This window comes from Lithobates pipiens, unplaced genomic scaffold (assembly GCF_037356315.1).
Source record: "Lithobates pipiens isolate NorthernLeopardFrog02 unplaced genomic scaffold, aLitPip1_a1.2 Scaffold_13, whole genome shotgun sequence".
NCBI lineage: Eukaryota > Metazoa > Chordata > Amphibia > Anura > Ranidae > Lithobates > Lithobates pipiens.
In genome coordinates, this window is record NW_027507718.1 from 450,635,788 (window position 1) to 450,661,648 (window position 25,861).

Below are 25,861 nucleotides of genomic sequence, written 5' to 3' on the forward strand. Positions count from 1 at the left end.
ATTTAGATGTTAGTGGCTACCAAGCGATCATTTCATTAAAGCTGAACTCCAGGATGAGTAAAGATTGCCTAAGCCCATTTGTCATGTGTATTAATTTAATCGTTGTGTCCTTTGTATATTCTTCCAGATCTGTGCAGTAATCCAGTGAAACTTTTCCTCCTCACAGCTACTTCCTGTAAAATAAGACCAGTCAGTTCCACTCTCTCCTTTTGCAGGATGTCTGGTCTCCGCCCCCTCCTCTAGTCACTACAGAGGAAGGCTATAGTGGGTGGAGCCTGATGGGTCCCTTGCACAGCTCTGCTCAGGTTGTGTACAGCAAAGTGATGATGTCACTACTACGTTTACAAGGTATTTGAGGTACACAAAGTATATTTATATCCTTTGGATAATAAGGACAATATTTAAATTAAAATGATTATGCCAGAGTTCAGCTATAACATAGGTTCTTGGATTATCCAAGAGGGCATATGCCAAAAGTGTATACAGCCCAATTTTTTCCCAGCTCTGGGTAGTGTGTGGAAGGATTACAATGCCTGTCAGGTTTTACTGCTTTTCGCTTGGTTTCTAGTTGGGGACAACCTATTACCAGACAAGAAGTCAAGGAAAATTTGCAACATAGAAACTGACAAAAAGAAATTATGAGGTTTCTAGCATTCCCCCACGTAAATGAAAAAAATCATTTTTACTTCTGTCTGCATTGCCCTCTTTTCCCTTTCTGGCAGGGGGAGGAGAGCGATAGACAGTTGCTTAGGCTGTCAGCTATAACCTCGAAAAAAAAATGCTCTCAGCACCGACCACAAAGTTTGATCATCATAAAATATTCATTTCATAAAAATATTAAACACAACATTGGTTATGAAAGCAACAGGAAGATCAATACAGCAATACGTGGACTTCCAGGCTGATAACTGGTTAAAGAGTATATTCACAGATTTATACAGGCAACAGTTTCGCTCATAGGACCGCTTCTTCAGGAGGATAAATCTATAAAATAGATCTAGAATTCCAATTTTCCTTTTTACGATACAGTGCTATCAGCATCATCTGGTAGGACCATTATATAGTTTTCCTATATTTAGACCTAATGTGGATAATTTATAAACATTTATCTTTAAGCTTTCCAGCTCGGCATATTCGGCCTCCAATTTATTTCCCAACATTGGCCGACATGTGATCTCCCTGGAAGCTGGGGCCCGTCTGAAAGGCCTCCCCTTGCTTGTACCGTCATGGTTTTGGGCTCCCCACCCATTTGACTCACACAGTGCACGCTGCGCTTCAGCATGGTCTGACCCTGTGATGTCACACGCCCTCATCCTGGCGACACCTGATACCTTCCGGGTTGGGGAGCTCATAAGTGGTCTCAAGCCTGTTCGCGAGCAGTGCAGATGTCTTTGCCCAGTTGGGAAGCTTAAGACCAACTCAGGAAGGTTTGTATCCAGCTCTTGCACGGCCATGTGCCGACTTTTAAACTGCTGTGAAGTTTCTCTATTGGGATGCAATTTTTGTCTTTCACTACAGACTACAAGGCTGCAATACCGTCCCTTTTGGATGGATACAGCGATAACCATTTAGCAAGTTTACCAAGGCAATTCCCCTGCAGTGCTATCTCAATGAACTGCTTCTGGTCTCTGGTTACTATTTACTATTACTATTACTATTTTATCATTGAGTCACGGGTAAGCAGTTATGCTCTTTTTGCTGTGTTATACTTCTTGTTTTCTGTTTAATACATTATATTAGATTTTTTATGATTGTTGATCTATACCATCTATTTTATAGATTCGTCCTCCTGAAGTCCTAGGATCGCGAAACCATTGAGGGCTGTATAAATCTGAATATACTCTTTAACCAGTTTTCAATCTGGAAGTCTACAAGTATTGCTGTATTGTTCTTCCTATTGCTTTCATAACCAATGTTGTGTTTAAGATTTTTATGAAATAAATGAATATTTTACGATAAATCAACATTTGTGGTCGGTGCCAAGAAACTCCATTTTTTTTGGAGGTTATAGCCAACAGCCTAAGCAACTGTCCATCTCTTGCCTCCCTCCCTATATACATTTACTGTTTTGGATGATGGTACCTTTTATGTCTAATCAAATTTTGATGATGATTGAGGCTAACCTATAATATTATTTTCTGGCAAAAAAGGGTTGCCCCAAGGACATGAAGTGAGGGAAATCTCCAATGATGTCCTCAACAGTAAAGTACTTCCCTACTATCAAAAAAACAAACCCCTATTTTTATTACATCTATTATTCTGTGCACTACACAATAGACACTCAGTGTAAAGTTTTAGGCACCATGAGTTCCAGAAATCTGTAAAACCTCAGCTCTAATCTCATACCCAACAGAAAGGAACGAGTGCCCTATACACATTTCTCAAAATACCAAGTTATAGTACCTCCAATGCCCAGTAAAACAGACAGGTAAGAGGTGTGTTCACTCTATCTAGCACTTTTCTGGAACTAAACAAGGGTTGTTACACTCCCCAAATATGAATTTCATTGTATGCCCCCTGATGCTCTGCAGAGCTTTAGGTTGGTGCTCATCATCCATAGCTTTTGGTGCCTCCACAGCCATTTTATACAGGGTGTGGCATCACTAATGTTCTCATCAGTCTGCATATATCTTTCATTGATACCACTGCCTGACCACACCTGAAGGAGTGCTGTCCTTCCTGCTACACACCCCATGGATTAAATGCTGGCTTCTTTCTTTGCATCACAACCAAGCCTCCCTGCCCTTTTCCCATTCAACTCCACTGTACTGAGATGGATCAAACACCAGCCTCAGCCAGGTTCCCTCAAATTTCCAAATAAAAAGAAACCAGTCATTAGAGAAACTGGTCTGCCACATCTATCCTCTTAAACTTGCTAACTGCCTCTGGCTTCAATACTCTGGGTCACTTATCTGGAACACACATTTAGTTAACGTGGTTGTAAACACTCACATATACCAAGTGAAGTGACTGGCCTCAAGTGATAGATGAAAAATCATCCTACATAAAGTTGTACCGGTTTATCTGCAGTATTCTCCTCTACATCCCTTTGCTGAATTTGTAAGCTTGTCTGACAGTTCAGAAAAAAAAAGGGGGCAGAGAGCTAAAAAAAAAAACAAAAAAAAAAAAAAAAAAAAATATATATATATATATATATATATATATATATACTCTGTGGGGCTCAGAGGAAAGCTCTGAAAGCTGATTGGAGGGAAAAGACACAACCCATTCACATAGCTCACAGGCATAGAGCTGAGGCTGTCAGTCATAGGCTGTGTGCTGGAGCTCTGTCACCTTTTTTTCTCTTGGCGTCATGAAAAATTGTCAAAAAAGGGATTCATGCTGATACCAGTGGAACAAAGCAGCAGACAGCAATGTCACTTAGCGCCAATTGAGGCAAGTACACACTAAGGATAAGCATTGCTCCTATTTCATGTCTGATGCCTACAACCAGGACTTGCATACCTATTTAAGGTCATCAGATAACACATGTAAATGATACCAGTGGGTCAGTAAACTATACTCCTAAAGAAAACCACTAGGACTTTCTCAGCTTTAGCATAGACTTAATATCTACAGTACCAGAATATGTGATCACATGACCCAAAAACATCCAGTGGAAATAATCCGTATAGAGAATAGCAGTGGACCATACTGAATGCCGGAGATATTGGGGCACTCAGAGTGGTAAGGAGATCAAAGCTACAAAGTTTTTAAAGAAAAAAAAAAAAAAAAAAAAAGGTTATCCTCAACTGAATATTCAGGTACTGCAGATACAAATAAGTGTATATAATGGTTGCAGGAGCAGGCGAAGGGCCAGTGGGTTCATTTAGGAACATTAGTGTTCTTGAATAATGGCAACATTACCATTATCTATGGGGCAGCCAACAGCAGCAAATCTTAGAGATTTAGTCCCATTCTAGCCAACCTGTACAAAAGATGACAGGAGCTTTTTTTTATTATTCTACTTTGGATAAAAAGTTCGTGTAGCACACAGTGTAAAAACGCATCAGGCAGGCAAATGCCATTTTTAAAAGTGTCTCTTTAATTAGGAAAACAAACTAGATTTATAAAAATGTAACAAAAAAATTAAAATAAAATAAAAAGCACAACATATTGTCTGCAAACCGTAAAAAGTAGTCAAATCTCTCATTACCAGACATGTAATTCACTTTTTAACGGTCGTTAACCAGAAATCTCTGGGGAATACAGCATGCAAGTCCATATAATAAAATACTTCAGCATTTAACAAAGAGTGAAATATGCACAAGGTGGAGTGTACTACATACCATTCTTACCTGTAAGGGTAAGAGAGAATTGCTGTTGTTGTCCGTCCTGAACACGTTGTCATCAATCCAGGATTTGGGAGTTAGGGATGAAGTGGAACGTGTGAACTTCGGTGGAGCAATGACGTTTCCGGAGAAGGGTTTCTTTAAAGGGGAGATTTGATTCATTGTTCCGGGCATTCCCATGTTGGAGGTTCGGCGATCGCGGCCGTGCATACCACCCCAGGACATGCTGCCTGTGCTCCAGCCGCTTCCTTGGTGGCTGCTCCATGGAGACTGCTTCACAATAGGCTGCAATGGAAACCAGAGCAATAATTAAAACTAGTGCAAAGGATGCAGGCAACATAATAAGTATACATTTGAACAAAATCAGTGTAAAGCCATTGGGAGATCTGTAAGGGTTGCATATAGTATACCGGATCATCGATCAGCTTCCTATCAAGAAAATGGAAAAAAAGGATCCTTTGGATACCCTTGCAAGGTCACAAAATTCGCTCCCACAATCTGCACTCGTATGAAAGACAACTTTCCTACTTAGAGGACAGTCATGAATGGCCAAGGTAATAATGAAATACATATATATATTAGTATATATTGGATAGAGTTAAATATGCACCCATTTTACATGGGGGGGGGGGGGCGCAAGTATTTGTGCAGTCAACGATATTAAACCTGAGCTAAACAGGTTGTCAAGCACTGGCATAATGCCTTAGTCATGCGCCACACACACCGTTTTGTACACAAGTATTTCATTGTAAATCACACAGAGTTGGTCCCAACTGCAACCAAATTTTAGCTTTTACTGTGAGCAAATTTTTTTCCCCTTAATCAGCCCCTACAGCAAGGGTCTCAAATTGGCGGCCCTCCAGCTATTGTAAAACTACAATTCCCACAAGGCTGACAGTTACAAGCACGACTCCCACAGGTAGAGGCATGATGGGAGTTCTAGTTTCACAACAGCTGGAGGGCCACGAGTTTGAGACGACTGCCCTAAAGGCTCTTTCAGACTTTCAGTGCCCTGCGTTGCCCTCTAAAGAGATTTTCAGAGGGCATTTGACATGTGGTTAGGGTGCGTTATAGCACCTCATCACCCAATTTAACCCTATAATGCCACGCTACCTTGCCACAATCGACTGCATTGCAGAGGATTGTTGCTCAACCTCAATAGGAGAGTTTGACAGGTGGTATTACATGTCAAACTTTGTACTGAGGCGTTAAAAATGCAGCGGCATCTGTACAGCCCTGTCCAGCTGTTCTGGGACAGTTTCGGTGGCTGAGCAGCAGAAGGGCAGTTAAAGCACAGCTCAGCCACCCGTATTTACTGCCCTCCATCTGAAAGAGCACCTAATCTGCCCTGGAAAATGACAGTTAATATTTTTCTTCTTCCATATATTGATCATCCTCATCTAAACATATCCCAAAAAACAGCTTTGTAACCAATACCAACAAATGTACTGGAAGTAATTAGTGTATTTAAGCATTTGAACAGTTAACTAGTAGCTCCTCATCTAGACTGACTAAGCTCTATACCAAACCACTCTAGCACAGTTAGGCAAGGGAGGAAAGAGCTATGTGATGCTGGACATCCTCCAGATGGGAAGACAGGCTCTGACTTGCTGCAGCTTATAATGCACACAGTGAGAAGCTGACAGAGTGCAGTGACATTAGAGTAAGCATTGTTCAGCACAGGAAAGGAGCCTGTGCCAGACTGAAGGCAAGGCTGGAGTTCAGCTTTACATTGAAGAGGCAAAATGCAGAGAATTTCCTCCAATATTAGATTTAGTTGGATTACAACATAGGAAACATCAGATGAAGAGGAAGTAATGCAAGGAATGTAAAGGATGTGTATTACACATCTCAGAAGTGAAGAGGGAATGTTATGCTCCATGTTTGGAAATTCACGTGTGTTAAATAAATACTACGCTCTATTAAAAGCAGTGAACTAATAACTACCAAAATCACATTACATCCCACCATTTACGTCATTTTATCCACATGATACAAAGCTAAACCCATGATGTCTGAGGTCAGAAAATCAAAAGCATGCTTGGGGAAAAAAAAAAAAAAAAAAAAAAACACACACACACACACACACACACACACACACACACACACACACACACACACACACACACACCCCGACAAACCTGCAGATTAGAAGGAAGCGACTTTTATAAAAGTTTGTGTAACAGAAGACCATTTGGGCAGAAAAGGGTCCCCCTATTTTTCCACCATCCAAAAGATAAGGGAGCCCGGTGCAAACAGGCATGTCTACTGACCTCAATTTCCACCACGTCCACGCAAAACAGACGCAAAACAGACGCAAAACCTTTGTCTTGAACCAATAGCAAACCCTGGACAATCCAGGGCTGAGCATATATACATAAAAGGGTGAAATCCGCATATGAAAATGATTAGTAGATTCAGGAGGTACAATCAGGACAATTATACTAGTAGAATTATGAACTCCCGTACAGAAATTCATAAAAATTGTTGATTAGGGCATTCGATAGTATTATGGGCTTGGCAGATTTCACATGAAAACCCTGGAAAATGTTTGACTTAAATCATTAAATGCCAAAGTGTTGAATTCGGGACACATCGCTACAAATGAAAACCAAAATTTACATTTAGAATTTTGTTTGAGAATTTTTTTTTTCCATCCTCCTGTCAATTTTTCCTTGCCATTACAGTTAAAAACAATTTAAGCTGGTGATGTTGGGGGTTGTTCCCTTCGATTTAGGTTTTTTTTTTTGGACTTGCTGAAATAAAAGGTGATTTTACTAGACATACAGCCAACCAGAATTCTTGTTGCACAGTAAACAATTGTCGATTTGATCACCGCAAACTTTAAATTGCACTTTAACAGACCAAGCTGTCCAGCAGTAGTGGCAGTTAAGAGTGTTGAGAAAAACCATTAAAAGGAGTGGGTAGAATATACCGAATGCAGCCATCACATCCAAGGACTGGTAATATACAGTGCCTTGAAAAAGTATTCATACCCCTTGTCATGTTACAACCAAAAACAAAATGTCTTTTATTGGGATTATATGTAATAGTGGCACAGAATTGTGAAGTGGAAAGAAAATGATAAATGGTTTTACATTTTTTTTTTTTTTTACAAATAAATGTGTGAAAAGGGTGGCGTGTATTTGTATTAAGCCCCCTTTACTCTGATACCCCTAACTAAAATCAAGTACAACCAATTGCCTTTAGAAGTCACCCAATAAATAAATATTGTCCACCTGTGTGTAAATTATATCGCAGTATAAATACAGCTGTTCTGCAAAGCCCTCAGAGGTTTGGTAGAGAACCTTAGTGAACAAAAAGCATCATGAAGGCCAAGGAACACAGACAGATCAGGGATAAAATTGTGGAGACGTTTAAAGCAGGGTTAGGTATATATATAAAAAAAAAAATTATATTATATATCTATATCCCAAGCTCTGAACATCTGACAGAGCACTGTTCAAACCATCATCCGAAAACAGAAAGAGTATGGCACAACTGCAAAGCTACCAAGACATGGCCGTCCACCTAATTTGACAGGCCGGACAAGGAGAACATCAGAGAAGAAGCCAAGAGGCCCATGGTAACTCTGGAGGAGCTGCAGAGATCCACAGCCCAGGTGTGAGAATCTGTCCACAGGACAACTATTAGTTGTGCACTCCACAAATCTGGGCTTTATGGAAGAGTGGCAAGAAGAAAGCCATTGTTAAAGGAAAGCCATAAGAAGTCCTGTTTGACATCTGTGAGAAGCCATGTGGGGGACACAGCAAACATGTGGAAGAGGGTGCTCTGGTCAGATAAGGCTATGTATGGTGGAAAACTAACACTGCACATCACCCTGAACACACCATCCCCATCATGAAACATGGTGGTGGCAGCATTATGTTATGCGGATCCTTTTCTTCAGCAAGGACAGGGAAGCTGGTCAGAGCAAAGATAGTTGGAGCCAAATACCTGTTAGAGTCTGCAAAAGCAGGACAAAGATCCTAAACATACAGCCAGAGCTCAAATGGATCAAATGGAATGATTAAGATCAAAACATTATCACGTGTTAGAATGGCCCAGCCAAAGTCCAGACCTAAATCCAATTGAGAATCTGTGGCAAGATTCAAAAATTGCTGTTCACAGACACTCTCCATCCAATCTGACAGAGCTTCAGCCATTTTGCAAAGAATGGGCAAAAAAGCTGGTAGAGACATCCCCAAAAAGACTTGCAGCTGTAATTGCAGTGAAAAGGAGGTTCTACAAAGTATTCACTCAGGGGGTCTGAATACAAATGCACTCCACACTTTTCACATATTTGTAAAACAATTTGAAAACCATTTACCATTTTCCTTCCGCTTCACAATTATGTGACACTATGGGGGTTATTTACTAAAGGAAAATCCACTTGAAAGTGCATTTGCAAGTAAAGTTGCTGTAGATCCGAGGGGGACATGCAAGGGAAAAAAAAACACCTAAAAAAAAAAAAAAACAGCATTTTAGCTTGCACATGATTGGATGATAAAAATCAGCAGAGCTTCCACTCATTTCAGATCTACCGCTCAGATTTAGAATGACTGCCCTTTCAAGTGCACTTGCAGTGCAAAGTGGATATGCCTTTTTCGTAAATAACCCCCTATATGTTAATCCATCACATAAAATCCCAATAAAATGCATTAACATTTTTGTTTTTAACATGACAAAATCTAGAACTTTAACCACTTCCCGACCGGCGCACACCGATGCATGTCGGCAGAATGGCATGGGCAGGCATATTGGCGTCCAGGTACGCCCTGCCATCACGGCGCACTCGCGTGTCGGTCGGGACCCCCGTGAGTGTGGTCGCGGGACCCGCGGACTTGATCACCGCGGGGATATCCGCGATAGTCTCAAGGGGCGGCTGATCTATGAGATGCCGTTGTAAACAGCTGATCGCTGCCATTACTAGTAAAAAAAAATTAATAAAAATGCCATAAAACTATCCCTTATTTTGTAAACGCTATAACTTTTGCGCAAACCAGTCAATCGCTTATTGCAATTTTTTTAACTAAAAATATGTAGAAGAATACGTATTGGCCTAAACAAGGGAAAAAAAATAGTTTTTTTATATATTTTTGGGGGATATTTATTATAACAAAAAGTAAAAAATGTGTTTTTTTCAAAATTGTCGCTCTATTTTTGTTTATAGCGTAAATAAAAACCGCAGAGATGATCAAATACCACCAAAAGAAAGCTATTTGTGGGAAGGATGTCAATTTTGTTTGGGAGCCACATCACACGACCGCGCAATTGTCAGTTAAAGCAACGCAGTGCCGAATTGCAAAAAGTGGTCTGCTCTTAAACCAGCAAAATGGTCGGGTCTGAAAGTGGTTAAGGGGTATTTTTCAAGGCACTGCATTACATTTTTGTGTTTAGATACATTTTAAAAAAAGGTACACAAATAAAGGCTTGCTCAGTGTGCTTCCCCCCCCCCCCCCCCCCCTGATCAAAACACGATTATCAAATATATGTAGTTATACATTCAATCTTAAACTATGCATGTAATGTGAAAAAAAATAAAAAAATTAAAAAATAAAAACACTCACTACAAGGAACAAACCACCAATATAAAAGTGTCTGAAGAACCATTGTAGTATAGTGCTATTATTCAGGTCAGAAGAGAGGTCTATGGCTATAGTGGAAAATTTTTTTTTTTTGCAGAACAGAAAAGAGAAACACCCCAAACCTTTGCAGATAGCAACAGCAGGCAAGAACCGTGTAGGGTTGTGCAAACATATTTTATGATCTTATATTTAGACATGCATAAATAAAGTTCTTATAAGGCGTAGCAGATTGCATCTTTATAATTGCTTCTAAATAATAACTACAAAAAAAGTCATAACACCCAACTCAACCCTAACGATCTGAAGCCTCACCTAACATTTAAATATCCTGCTTTCATGTAAAGCAGCAGGAAATATTTCAACAAGATGTCTAGATGTGCAACGTGTGGGTTCAAAACCAAAACTATTGGTATATTTATAAAAAGAGTATGTTTTTGTTGTTTGGAGAAACAGTGGCGAGAACAGGAGGCGAGTGGAAATCTATTAGGGGCAACCCCGGTCAGAGATTTCCACTCACTTCCTGTTGCATTACTATGGCAGCAAGTGAAGAGGGATCTCTTCATCTGGACACCAACAGCAAAAAAAATAAAAAATAATCAAATAATGGATCTGACTGGGGTTTTAACCATTACCAACCCTTGGGTAGCGAATGCATAATTTATGGAAAGGATATGCGACCGTGCTCAACAGGCCACAAGATAAAAAGTTAAGCATCTGTAGTCCAGCCAAGGCACCAAGTCCTTGGGAACCTCTCTTAGGGTTATAAGCAGTTGTGGAAAATAGCCCAACACTGGCTCAGAATTACTTAAAATATAGCCCTTGTAAGCCCAAACGATAAAAAAAGATCTCCAGATCTCATTTACTAGACGTACACTGAAAGGAGTATCAACATACTATTGTATACAATATATAAATATAAAAAAAATGCTATATTTAGAGTACTGACAACCAACACAGGGGTCTAAGATGATCACATTTCTTACACAACCACAAGATGTTCCAAAAATGCTGAGCATCTTTTCAAACAAGTATCAGGCAACTTATGGCTCTCCAACTGTTGCAGAGCTTTAGGTTCCAGGAAGGATGGAAGATGTGCCCAGGCCACAAAGCACTTGTATACGTCTATCTACTGGGGAGGAAAGGACCAATGCAGGGAGGAGTCACCGTGCCAAATTAGTCAACCATATCGCCAGTGTTGGCCCTCTGGCAGCTGTACAAGGCAGTGGTCACAGGGTGGACCCAGTTTAGTATTTATGCCTTTTCCTCAAGTAAATTACAACATGAAATGCAATTCCTTTACATAAAAGAATCCAGAGATGAGGGGTAGGACTAGGTTGAAATAGAGACACTATCTAGAAACAATGTGGTGCACACAAATTTGCCTTGGGTACTGGTCCACAAATGCCTTATTCTGATACACTCATGGTGACTTTCACCCTCCAGGCCTATGTACTATTGTAAACTCAGGAACCCTTGTCTTTTGTTACCAGAGTCCCTTTATTCTACTGACAGAAAATACTGGAGAGAAAGACATCTCTGAAAAGGGAAATGCACGTTAGACGCTCAGGCCCCAACTCCCGGGGAATGGTTTCTTTATGACAGCTACACAAAATAATTCTCAGGGAGTAGTCTGACCGCTGCAGCAGTGGGAGATTTGTCCATTTACATTGTATAGCATAGGTTGGGGAACCCTCATGTATGGCCAGCTTGCTTGGTTTATAAAGCAGCCACAACCTAGGTAGAAAAGTCTGTTCCCTGCCAGTAAGCTGCAGACAGCGGTTTTTCTACTAAAGTCTGACAGCTCCTGCCATGTCAGACCTATAGTACTGCAAATCAACTAAACTCCATACTCCCTTTTGTTTGTAGATCTCTAGCTGTGATGAATCAATAGGTATTCTGTATCAGAAGTTTAATATGCATTAATGAGAAGAAAAAAAAAACTAACGAAATCCTGAAATAGACCAACATGTGCCTCTAATTTACAGAAAGCCTTTGAGTGAACCAGGAAGCACAGCAAAGCATTAACCAATGGTCATCATCTAAGAACTTCCAGAGGATTTCTGCAAAAAAACAAAAACAATGGCTTCCAGTCTACCAACAGTCAAGAATAAAACTACAACAATGTGACTAAACAGAATGGGAGTCTAATAGCAACCCTTAATGAGAACAGCATGCTATTCCATTGAAGACACCAAGCCATAAACAATTATTAGCAACAAAGATTTCTTTCAGAATGAACACACACGGCTAGAACAGCAAGAATGACAATTTGACTCAAAATATTTGTGGCGGTGTGTACTGTACAACAACCGGAGTACATAGCTACTGTGTTGTGGTTGTCGCTTTCCTAACTACTCATTACATTTCACCTTTTGTCTCATTTTAAAAATCTAATTGTCTAAAATAAATGATGCCCGTATTGTATAAAAGAAACCAATTTCATTATAGAATCATTGAATATACCATTATAACAAATCTGAAAAACCCAAACATTAAAAATGTCATACTATGTGAATCACTACGGAGTACATAATTATATGTTTGTCTGGGCATCCCGATTTGTACAATCTTGTTCCATTTGAGAAAGACATTCTGGAAGATCTTTTCCTCCTAGTTATAGATCACCATACAGTTTGTCATTAACATAGGGGGAAGAAGTACCCTTTCTTTCATGAATCATCAATGCTGTTCCCAAGACCCCTCATATGACCTAAGAGCCCTTTCACATGGACATTCATTCTAGATCCATCTGTCAGTTTTTTTAGATGGATACAGACTGAAATCACAATTTATGTCTAGGGCAGGCAGATGTAGGCAGATAATCATTCGTTTACATCCACGTCCGTTCAGGCCTGTCTCTTTTTCCATTGGACACATCTAAATGGATCTCATACATTTAGATCTGTTCCGTTTATGTCCATAGATGCAAAAACGGATGTAGCATGATGATGTAAACTGAACTGACCTAAAGATAGATGTGCAAACTGATGTAAACTGGACCAGTAGTCAGTAGTTCAGTTTTTTTCCTCTTCACCTGTGTGAAAGGACCCCAAAGCCTAGACAGAGATTACATTAGAGACTGCTTGTTTTGGAGGGGTAAACCCCACCCCCCCAAAAAAAAAAAAACCTCACTCATCTAGTAGACAAGCCTTACAAAGACTAGCAGGAAGTAAAGTCTACTTATGAAATGAGCAAATATGGCCACCCCAAATACAGATGGCATTATATAGAAAAACATTTTAAAACACTAACACTTTAATAAAAATTTAGATTAAAGAGGATCTCCCTGCGTCTGAAATGATCCTCCTGCTGCTCCTCTTCCACACTGCGACCTGGCAGACTTGTGGCAGATCTGCACATGAGAAGGGAACTCCCTTGCATGTGTACAAACCTTGCTGGTTTTGGTATCTGGGGCCTATGTTGTGTACATGCATGGAAAAACACGGGACGTGTGACACGGAAATCCTAGAAGGCAGTGGGGATCCCTACAGCATTCCCACCTAGGTGGGTAAAGCAGAAAGTTCTGGAGCACAAAAAGTACTAAACTTTCCAAAAAATATGAAAAATTTGCTATTGTGTAGGAGGGAGTGTGGAAGAAACAGGAAAGAAAACATTTTTAATAGTTGACGATCTACTTTAGGCCTTGTTCACACAGGCAACGTGGCCTATACAGTGTGAATTTGTTTATGCAGCTGAACTGGAGCCGAGTACAGGCAGCCTATATTTAGCTGGATACACACTATACAATTTTCTTTGGATTAACCAAAACCTTATAACAGGAGGTCAAACCTTTCAATTTGCATGCAATCAAGGTAAAATCTAAAGGAAAATCGAACAAAAGTTGTATAGGGTGTACCCAGCTTTACTCTATGGGGATGAAGTAACTGTATGGACAGGTGAGTGGCCCTGAACGCCGCTATCTTCCACATGCGCATTTAAAAAAAATATATAATAATAATAATAATTTGAAATTTTAATTCTTAAAATGCAGTTCACTCACAGGCTTCTTTAAGGTTGTGTTTGTCATTACCAATTGTGGACATGCCTTCTGTCAGCAGACATGTTTGCCAAGAAGTGACAGCTTTGCTAGGAGTAGCATTGTGGCTGTAACATGTAATGATAGTAAAGCTACCTCAACAGTATTGTGACACTTGTGATACATAAGCAGTCTGACAGTATACACAGTATATAAAAAATACTAAGATAAGTCTATACAGTGAAATTTCATTGAATAAGGCTTTGTTCAGAAACTTGACTAAAAAAGCACAGGGTCCAGTTGTATATAAGCATCATTGGATGATTCTTATCACCACACATTTTATCCATTTAAAATATGTAAAATACTCAGATAAAACCTAAATGCACATTCCCCAACTGGAACAAGGTTTGTCCTACAACTCCGGGATCTTGAGCTCAGTTTCTCCATATAGACCCCTTTGACACTGAGGCAGTTTGCAGGCAGTTTGGAGCCAAAAAAAGTGCTTGAAAATTGATGCTCACACTGGGGTGGTAGAAAAAGTCCTGCAAGCAGCATCTTTAGAGCACTGAAAAAAAAAAAAAAGCTCTTCAAAAACACCCCTGCCTATTGAAATGAATGGACAGGGCTTCCAAAGCGCCGCAAAACAGGGGTTTTAGAGTTCACATTACCAAAAAAAAAAAAAAAGCGACGCGCTAGAACCTAGAAAACCCCGCTAAAACGTTGAAAAAATTACCGGCAGCTGTTTTAGCAGTGTTTTAGCATGAAAGGTGCCAAAGTACCCTACAAGAGACAGGGAGCATGAAATATTGTATACAAAGTGAACGCCAACTTGTCCACATGACAAAGGCATTTTCTTAATGCTCTGAACCTGTGCACAAGAGCATAAAGTTGGACCACCTTCCTCAAAACTGAGCCATGGCATTTAATGCATTGCCCAGTGTGTATGCAAGCAGAGATGGCAACCCAGGACACGAGCCATCCGTGTCCGGTCAGAGGCATGGATCGTATGTAGCCACCTATGTGAGGGGTCACCTGCAATCAATGGCAGCAATTAATTTGCACCCAATGTGACCCTCGTCTCTCAAATCTTTAGAATGCAGACTGTTACTTAGTTTTACAAATCCATTTTATTTGGAATGGTTTGTGAAGACTGGCGAGTAGAGAGGAGTTTGCATCCTCTAAACTCATCTCAGACATGCTTTTTTTGTTTGGCAATAAGCTGCAGGCAAGGTTATCCTCTACCCTACAGCTAATGAGAGCTGCAGGGCATGAAATGACCACTCCTTCAGCTCACTGGAGTACAAAAAAAAAAAAACAAGCATTCACAGGACACCTAAGCTTATCTCTACTGGTGAGGGAAAGCCTGGCCTATGCGTCCACTGGCACTAATGTGGATGTGTTGGCATGCCAGAGTATGCATCTATTACATATATACTTAGTCAACATTCTGGTGGCACTGCACCCAGGTGTAGTGCTGACATAACTGTAGCTCCTTTCAGTAAGTGAAAGGATAGGCTGTGGCTCAAATAGAAGCAACACGTCAAGGAGCGCTCCCGGAATCAAATCTCTAATATGTGCAGTGATTGCACAATGGGCCCCTGCTCCCACCCTTCCCTGTTGGAGCTCATGTCCACTGCACATATTGGGACATGCCAGTGGTATAGGGCTAATATATGAAAACTAGTTTAACCAAGTTTCCGGTTCGATAGCAACCATCTTACAGATCCACGGCATTTCTCTGAAGTGTTTGCAATGGGCAAAAAGAGGACTTTTCCCATTGATAAACAGGATCTGGTATGACATGTGTACTAAGGTAATAATGCAGCTTCTCCTCTACACTGGAAAGTGAGCTGGAGCACATGAACATTTTGGTGGTTAAATAATTATAAATTAACTTTAGTGTTCTCTCTTCCAGCTGATGTACCACAGTTGACATATGTTCATTGTGGTTATTCATAGTGGCATGAACTTGGAATCATTTCAAAGATTTTATTATAAAAACAGCCAGTTTACTTGTCAGTGGGGATCAGGAAATATATTATGTAGCACTTTGGCTCAGTATATATGGCCAGTATGGATCTACATCATCAGGCACACTAACCTCCGCACCCTATAAAAACATAGCTGGCCTTAATCGTCAGAGCAAACCTTTTAAAACCTGTATGTAAAAACTCTTAATACCCTGCTGCTGTTCAAGGCATTTTCACAGATGTGAGAACTGTTACTGAATTATTAACAAGGATTCAACTCATAAAACAATTAACTAAATTAAGATGTAGTTAATTTATAGCACATGGATATACATAAAGACTAAAGAGCATTAAGATGGTAATGATAAAAGGAGAAACACTGGATGCTGTCCAAAGGTAATAAGGAAGCTTGTGTGAGAACATGTTCAGAAAACCAAGAATGAAACAATGGTGTTGATTTACTAAAGGAGTAGAGCATTGTCACACTTTGCTTAGTGAATGAGGGAATGTTGACTTTGTTGTTCACCTCAGACTTATGAAAGCCTGTGTTTTATGCGCTGCATCAAAGAGTCAAAACACTTGCCAAGCACCCAAAAAAAAACAAATAAAAAAAAAAAAAAACACATAACTGTAAAAATGTAATCTAAAGCTGACCCTAGCGCGTTCATCCAGTGGACAGATTCCTCCACCCATACAAAGGAGGCGGATGAAGGAATCCACCACTATGGGCTGCGGCCGATCATCAATAAATGTTCTCCAACATTTCTCCTTCACTAGAAGGCAATCAACCAATTGATTTTGGTTGAGCAGGGACAGCCACAAACCAATTGAAATTTAGCTGGTACCTGCTGAAGTAACCAAAATTTCTGTCTGTTTATGGCCGATCCAGCATGAAATCACCCATGCACAATATGGAGCTGCTTTGTGGGCTTGATTTACTAAAGAAGTAGACTTTTTACTTAGCAAAGTGATTCTTCGGGATTTGTGCTTGCACACGATTGAAGTTAGCAAACCTTCACTGCTAAACTGGATTTATTTTATTTTATTGCAATGTGAATTTTCACTAGGGTTGCTAGCATTGTGTGCTGTAAGCAATATTAAGGCTGCAGTAGCCATAGAAGTCCACTGCTACTCCAAGTGGACCCTTATATCGGGATGCAGTTTTTCATCCATTTGTAAAAGCCATACATAGAGCATCTTCAGCCAAAAATATGTTTTGGCTAGAGCAAGGAACAGATTTTCCATCCTCCCCTGCTCTATCCAAAATCTACTGTATGGATCTTTGTGACGTTTACTTTTCCTTTCTCTCTAGATGGCAATGCTGTCACCAAGATAGAAAGTGAGGGTACATCTTCAATGGGAGGAGAGAGCCAAATAAAACCTTTATCCCTTATACATTCTTTATTTCTTCATCCCATACTGTTAACAGTCTACATACAGATGTTTAGTGAAATGGTCACAGATGAAGCATGTTCTGTGTTTTATGTCTAGAGGCTAGGTTTATTGTCCACAGCCCCCAAAACCATGGCGTTCTAAAAATACAATAAGAGTCTGGTTAGTGTTGCTGCCATTGCGAAATTTCTACCAATGTTGGTTGCTTAACAGTCCCTGGCATTCCAAAGTACTAATCTGAACAAGCTGGCTTAAGGTGGTGGTACTTGGGTATATGTTGATGCTTACGAACACATAATTACAGGTACTTCTATAGCACCGGCAATTCACACAGCACTTTTACATATATTGTACATTCGAATCATATGGCATATTCTCTGAACAAAGAATTTGCATGTTATGTCATACATGCATTAGCATATACCCAAGTACAGATTGCATACAGTCATTCACTTACGCTGTACGTACCATCCACAGCACCCCAGGGGAAAAAAAAACACTGGGTTTTTACTCTAGAGCAGATTTTAAACCTCAAACCATCCATGTGCATGAGGTAGGTCTACATATCGTAGAGGAGGAAAAAAAAGCCAGTTTTTGGTGGTGTTCACAGTAATTAGGACCTAGCAACCCAATCACATCAAGTAGTATTATATTTAGCAGGACATACTCAAGTTTCAAAAGGTGATCCTATAAAGAAAGGTCACCTTATTCAATAAACTAATATAGTATATTTAGGGCCTCAGTGGACATCCAATTTAACTCTTGTATTCTAGATATACGATTGGTTAGTCTTACAAGTTTTTTTTGGTTGTACCATACTCTGCAGTTCCCCAAAAATACTAAAAACATCACAATTCTGGTTTAAATAGGTTAGACATAAGAAAGGTGTGGGAAATATAATTCCTGCGACAAAATGTTCTGACACTAGGACAATCCCAGGACATATGCAGAATATCTCCATCTGACTGGCATTGATGACAGATCGAGGTGTGCCTTTTACTCATTTTAAATAGTCAATAAAGAGTAAAGTATGTTCTGCAAATATATCTTAATTGGATGAGTTTCTCTGTATAATTTATACACATATGTATATCTCAGACCCAACTTGGCACATATATATATATATATATATATATATATATATTTTTTTTTTTTTTTTTTTTTATCTCACACACATATATACAGAAAATTCCTGACAGTCCTGCCAAGTTGGGTCTGAGATGTTGAGGTCTCCGTGTTTTTAGTTCTCTTGGGACACACAGAACAAGCTCTGGAAATGGCAATTTCCCTTGGGAAAATCTATTCTTTTTTTGTTTGTTTTAAAAATCACAAAAGCAAAAAAGAGGAACAGTAGAAATAAAAACATTGATTTTATAGTAAATATTGTCAACATCTGGGACACAATGCTCAAGAGAGAGCTTGATAACCACTGTCAGCAGACAAATTATGGAAAACCTTAATCAGAAGACAGTCTACTATTCCAACCTTTGTAGCAACATTGGGGGATGATAGAAGGTATTTGGGGGCAACAGCCGGAACCATCGGCAGCCAAGGCTGTTCCCTCGAGATAACAGAATGAGATGAGTGTCTGGACATCGCTATGTATGTCTATGAGCGGTGGTCAAATCACCTGTTGATGGCTATGCCCAAATATAAACAAGTGGAACAGCTGTTTCGCTCCTGTGACAGTTGGGACCACAAGGGTTACAGTAGATGCCAACCCACACTTAGTTTGTGGAAGTATTGTGCATCACAAATCATGTATTTTTTAAATGAATACTACTTGTTCTTGCCTTGTTACATCTCCTACAGCCACTCCCTATCTACGTGGACTGCATGTCATTTCTCAGAGGATTTTCCTAATACAGACAACAGTAGACCATGTCTGCATAATAAATGTTGAAAAGGTCACTTGTCTCAATCCGAAGCCTTTGCGACGGGGACAATGTAGGAGTACAACTGGAAGATGGGGGCACCCTACTACAGGTTGTGCCCAAATAAGGATCTTCATGGCAGGAACACCAGGTAATACTTTAGTAAAAAAGAAGAGCACAATTTTACTATTTAAAGACCTTGGAAATTAACATATTAATGCTCATAAGATTTGGGGGTTGTGGGCCAATGCTAGATTCATACCTCTATGGTTTGCACTGCAATTAAACTCAAAAAAGCATGCTAAAGTGTCACTAAAACCCACATCATAAAGAAAGGGAAGAAGAAAAAAAAAAAAAAAAAAAAAAAAAAAAAAAACACACCACACTATCAAAATGGTGTATTGCATGTTGTCCATACTCAGTCACAGATTTGTTTTCTGAAAAAAAAGTTGATCCTGTTGATCTCTTTAACGTCTGTTCACGTCCCTTTTTCAGCTAGGGATTTTGAAGAGCTGCCATGGCAACCCTGCACATGCTCAGTTTCCAGCGAGTTTCTATGGTGCGCATTTCCTCCAGATAACATCTGAGAAGCCCATGTGACTATAGAGTGACATGTGGGTATATACTCAGTGGTAAGGTGGAGCGGTGTGACGCAGCCTGTGACTGGCAGAAGGCCACCCACACCATGTTATTGTTTCAAATACTGTATTTTTCGCTCCATAAAGACGCACTTTTTGCTCTAAAAAAAAATGGGGCGAAATGTCTGTCTTATGGAGCGAATATTGACCAGGCCTACTCCACCCCCTCCCCCACCACTTTTTACTGACCTGCCCTCCTGCGTCGTCCTCTCCAACCACTCCATTGGCTTCTGTGTCGTCCTGTGGCATAGCGAGTGACGTCATCACACCTACATGGTGTCACTGTAGCCCCTGGTTCACCACATCCATCTCCAGGATGGCACATGGCTACCCAACCCTATCCATGCACATATAACAAATTTTTTTTTATATATATATATAAAATCTATCTCTCTATATTTTTTTACACATATAAAAAATTTACATTTTTATTTATTTTATTCCAAATTATTTTTTTTATTTTTTTTTTTTTTTTTTACACGTGACCATTAGAGGACTAGAAGCTCCTCCTGCTTAGGTTTCCCTGCAGACAGGCTGGGAAAGAGCTGGGTCCCATGACAGCTCTATATCGAAAAGTTATGATTATTAAAATAATGACAGTGCCCTTATCCACATACAGAAAATAGAAGGTACACTGTAAATTAAACAGTGTTTAGTATCACTTTAAATATCTTTAAAGCATATTGGAAAGCCATTTTCACTACACGTCAGTGAACCCGATAGCGTTTCTATGACATTAATGTAAAATGACGCACAAAATATGTAAAGCCAAGTACTACAGGGGATTTGCAATCTTCAGATATGCTCAATGCATGCTTGCATTTTTTTACTGCAACGTTCTCACTTGCTGAGGATGCCAAATAAGAGTTCTAGTAGGAAAAAAAAAAAATAAATAAATAAAAAAAAAAAAAAAACTTACAACAACATTTTGCTAAACAAAAGCATCAAATTGTCCACAAACTGAGCAGAAGAGAAGAAACTGACAGACCCATAGTGTACCAACGCTAAAGGCAATTAGTATGTCTGAGGAGCTATATCCAATATCCGGCACTATTTTTGGTTGATACCAGATATTCCAACGACTTTAGCCTAAGGTCAGAGTTTGGTCTAAAGGTGTAACCACTATCCAGTTTCTCTCAGGGAGACATCTCCATCTTCAGATTGCAGTTGCAAATCACTCAAAAAACATAATGTTATATTGCAGCATGCCCAATTTACTTATAGGCAGGACCTATTTGAAAAGGTTTAAAAAACAAAACAAAAAAAACAAAAACAAAAAAAAAAAAAAAAATCAGACAGACCTAGAAGTAGAGCATGTTTCAAATCTGTCCGACGGACTCCATTCCTGTCGGGAAAACAGTTTCTCTGTATACTGGTCCGAGAGACCAAATACAATGCAAGGGAAGCTATTGGATACTGGCTATTGAACTTCTTTTTAGTCTCGTCTCACAACATCACGTTCAAAACAAAACGGACTTTACCTTACAGAGAAGGTATTTGTTTTTAGTTAAAAAAAAAAAAAACGTTGGTATCACTTTAAAATGAAACATCTTTACATGATCGCTACTTGTGTCTCCCAAAGGGGGGAGGGGGGTGCTCTTTTGGATGACCCTAAGGCATGAAAGGTCCACTCTCACTGGCAGTTTTACCAATCCCAGGTATAGTTCACCATCTTGGTCCAGTTCGAGGGTTCTGAACCGTGACCAGGACCAGGTGGAAGATGTGATCACTTCAGTGCATACTGTGCCATAGCACAAACACTGGTCTGACTGGTTGACAGAGCTGATAATGTTAAGTGTGCCCAGGAACATTTGCTTATGGCCCAGTGTTAGTGCAGACCAGTAAAGGATTGGGGAGAGAAAGACGCAATCTATCTTCGGCGCGGTTTAGTTTAACCGGTCCTAGTTTGCGTGTACCCCAGATCAGTGTTTTTAAAACTTTTTTCAATCAAGGTACCCTTTAAAATCTTGCACAAATCTCAAAGCACCCCAATTTAAAACCACAGTGACCCCAGTACTGATGGAGAGGGGTAGGCTTGATCCATCCCCTGGATTGTTCACAATTTACAGGCCATTTACCAAGGCACCGCTGAAGAAACCTGAAGGCTCTCCATTCAAAAAAAGGCTTCCGTAGATCAAGATACACAACACCTTTCACAAAATCGTATTATTAAGTCGCACACTCTGGGCTCAGACTGTCCCAAAAGAAAAATATAAAAAAAGCAACCCTTCAACCTTCACCACGCCATTATCAAGCTTGTGTGGGGCTGCCAAAGATTAAGATGCAGAGAAAGTTAACCTCTCTGGCTTTGCATGGGAAATATTTGAAGCCTGGCCCAAGTTTTTTTGAATGCTGGAGACAAATGTCTGACACAGAAGGGGAGCATGATTAGTTTACAACAGCAACTAAAATTAATGTGGAGGATTAAGGGATCAGCAGCCTTTTTCATGGCCGCCCAGATGCACCAGGATCATTTTTGCTAGCTGTAAAGACTCGGCCAAATGGATATAGTAAAACCTAGAAGCAAGCCCGTCTATCCCGACAGCAACTAGAAATAAGGAACACATTTACATAAAACATCACTGCTATGGTTTTTGCCCTCCAACACCAGCCAATGTTTTACTGATTGAGTTTTTGCTTTAGGTCAAATTCCCTTTTAAAGGTTTGCTTATTCATTAGTGTATTTTAACGTGCATTGCATGATGCAGCTTATTTTAAATGGGTTGCCAATGCACTTAACACGGGACATGTAGCCATTTTTACAACAGCACACTGTAAGGCTAGGTTCACATCCATGCACGTTGGGAATGTGCACAAAATCGAATGCTTTCTCCGACACACGCACAGAAACATGCAGTCCAGATCCTCCTCCTCTCGGGGCCCTCTTCGATGCTCCTGGCCCCTCCCTCCTATTGAATGCCCCCCACAGCTTGCTATGGGGCATCCGAGCTGAGCTACAGTTGTGTCCATTCAGATATGGAGCCGTGGCCCGGCCCAATCTTCTGTCTCCTGTTTGGCTAACTGACTGACAGCAACGGGAGCCAATGGAGCCACTGCTGTGTCTCAGCCAATCAGGAGGGAGAGTATTGGACAGCCGAGGCACTCGTGGACTTTGCTGGATAGAGAGGGGACTCAGATAAGTATTACAGAGGGGCTGATGAACACGGAAGGTTTATGTTCATACATAGAATGCATGAAGATAGAAAAAAACCTTCTGATTTTACAACCACTTTAAGTAAAGGTTTCCTTCCAAACGCTAATGACATGCTGGTAGTTTAATTGGCCCTAGTATGTGTATGTATGAACGCGAGTTAGGGACCTTAGGATTGTAAGCTCTGAGGGCAGGGACAGACGTGAATATATATGTGTGTAAAGCGCTGCATAAACTGATGGCACTATATAAAGTACCAAATGATACCTACCCACTCATTCACTCGCATTTTTGCACACACCATACCGCATGGTGACATAGCGCCAAGTGGTTTGGCGAGGTGTTTTAGCTTTTTGCCCTACACGAAAAGCGCATATATGCACCCACACAGTCAAGGTTGTAGGCGTGAACTAAGCTTAAGGCTCAGGTGGTTCACTGCATTGATGGGACCACAACCAATCGCACTGCTTCATGCGTTTCTCTAACATGGGTTAATGCACAACTATAATAGCCGGCAATGTGCAAAATGAACGGGCTGCCATAGTGCAACCTACCTGAATGCCCAAAATACCATGTTAATGTGCATGCAGTAAAGAACTGCAGCATCCCACAAAGATGTGAGGGGGGCTCCGTGCTGCTTCCAATAATCTCAGACTGCATTGAACAGTAGCCATAAAAAGAAAGAAATGTGTTGCACAATATGACTTTGTGCAGTTTGCAGCCAGAGCCTCTAATCAAAGAAGCAGCACCGCTGGAGTGTACAGGAGGTCTGAAAAAGTGCAATAATAAACAGCGATTAATAAGATTTTTTTTACACTGGCCAATCTCTAAGACAATTCAATGCATATTTATTGGCATCATAACAAATTGCTAGTGACTTACATTTTGTGGTGGATTTATGTGTCCTGTACGACAATGGCCTTTTACGATCATTTGCGCTTTGAACGGAAGCGGATATCCTTTACACTGTAAACCGCCCTGTAAACGATCATTTGTATTGATTACATTTCTTGGAAACGAATGACTGCAGAGAATAAATTTTCAACAAGTTCGACAATCAATTTGACTAATATCTCTATTTTCTATTGATCACCAGCAAATGTTTTTCCTGTACCTCGAAAATCGCAACCATTGCTCAGCTCGCCAAAATTCTTAACATATCACTAACAAATCGTCTGAAAAATCATCCAGTATATGGCGGATCGAAGTTGCTGTGGATTACTAAGTTTTATACAATGTCACTACACATTAAATAATCCTGTCAGCCTTACCCACAAAGAAGTTAATGGACATTTGTGCCACAGCACAGCAAAGCCAATTGCTCTGGATCAAGCTACTCATTTTTGAGGATAATGTAGGCTGGGACAAGAATCGTCGGTTTCTGTTGCGGTCGGTGCCACCTGAAGACTATGCAGGTGCTATGAAGTGCACACGTTTACCCATGTCACATTTCAGGCAGCCCAGCGATTTTAATAAGTAACCCTATGTGCAAAAAATGCACTAAATGGGTGCATGTTCTTTCTGAAGAAAATAGTACTGCACCAAGACACATGGTACTTTGTTACCATGTGTTTTTATGCATGCATTGCTTGATGTGTGGGGCGCCATGGCACCACCGTGCATCTGCAAAAGGGCTTCATTTTTTGGGGGGTTTTTTGTGTCGCGGCAAAGCATTCAATTTTACGCACATTCCTGCAACGCACAAATGTGCAACGCACTAACCTTAGGAAGATTCACTATTAGTCCTGGTGACTATTGTCCCTGGGACTGTGGTCTTATTCACATCCATGGCCGCCGCATTTGACTATTTGAAAAACTTGAATTTAGTTTCAACTAACATTGCTAGCAGGCAACCCTTTATTGCAGAAGAGATTGAAAGAAATAAAAAAAAATAAAGCCTAAGGGTCCTTTCACACGGGGCGGATCAGTTCTGATCCGCCCCGTGGATATCCGTTTGCTCAGCGGGGATCACTCCGTCGATCCCCGCTAAGCAGGGAGATGACAGGTCCGTCTCTGCACACTGAGCAGGGACGGACCTGTCACAGGGCCGCTCTCCCCTATGGGAGATCGGATGACGACGGACCGCAGTGCCCGTCGTCACCCGATCCGATGACGGATGGAAAAATAGCTTTTTCCTCCGTTAGGCCCCTTTCACACATGCAGATGGTATGTCCGTATTTCATCCATCCGTTTGCGGATGAAATACGGACATACATTCATCCCTATGGGATAGCGGGTGTCTGCGGATGAGCATCCGCAGACACCCGATTTCGTCCGCCTCCGCAACAGTCCGATTCTGCAGACGGAGGAAAATCCTATTTTTCTATCCGTCTGCAGAGCGGATCGGATGAACACGGACACACGGTCCGTGCTCGTCCGATCCCCATAGAGGAGAGCGGAGATCTGACAGGGCGGTCCCTGCAGTGTGCGGAGACCGCCCTGTCCGCAGCCGGCTCAGCGGGGACAACGGAGCGATCCCTGCTGAGCGAGCGGATCTTCACAGGGCGGATCATTACTGATCTGCCCCGTGGGAAAGAGGCCTTACACTTTTTCGGATCGGAGCGGGTCGGATGTCAGCGGACATGTCACCGCTGACATCCGACGCTCTATGAAGCACCCGTTCAGGTCCGCCTGAAAAACTGACAGGCGGGCCTGAACGGGACGTCAGTGTGAAAGGGGTCTTACCTGTAGAGCTGCACAGCTGATATATATATATATACACTCTAGCAAAAAATACTCATTTTAATTTGTAAGCAACAAATGTTAGAAAAAGGCTTAGTCTAAGTGGTTAAACTGACCTCATTTAAAGACCAAAATCTTTGATCTAAAAGTTACAATGTTTCTCTGCATCTAGATGTTGTGATAAACTTGGCAGGCTGCCCGTTTTGTTTTTTGACAGCTGTCAGCAGTGAGCACTGAATCTGATGAAATACTGTTTTAAGATGAGAGGGGCAGATTTGCAATCTCGATTCTTTAA

General features: G+C 40.7%; 1 protein-coding gene across 8 annotated transcripts in view; it reads right to left on the minus strand.

The window, feature by feature from the left end:
- Nucleotides 1-25,861, minus strand: part of CPEB2 (cytoplasmic polyadenylation element binding protein 2) — a 130,863-nt gene that overhangs the window by 81,089 nt on the left and 23,913 nt on the right. For 2 of the 8 annotated variants that reach the window (XM_077477765.1, XM_077477763.1), the window contains exons 2-3: nucleotides 23,767-23,862; nucleotides 4,299-4,577 (exon numbers count right to left, since the gene is read on the minus strand). In XM_077477765.1, the coding sequence (XP_077333891.1) occupies nucleotides 4,299-4,577; nucleotides 23,767-23,862 (375 nt within the window). Of the gene's footprint in view, nucleotides 1-4,289; nucleotides 4,578-23,766; nucleotides 23,863-25,861 lie in introns of all 8 variants that reach the window. The other 6 variants (XM_077477764.1, XM_077477762.1, XM_077477771.1 and 3 more) reach the window with 3 other exon arrangements.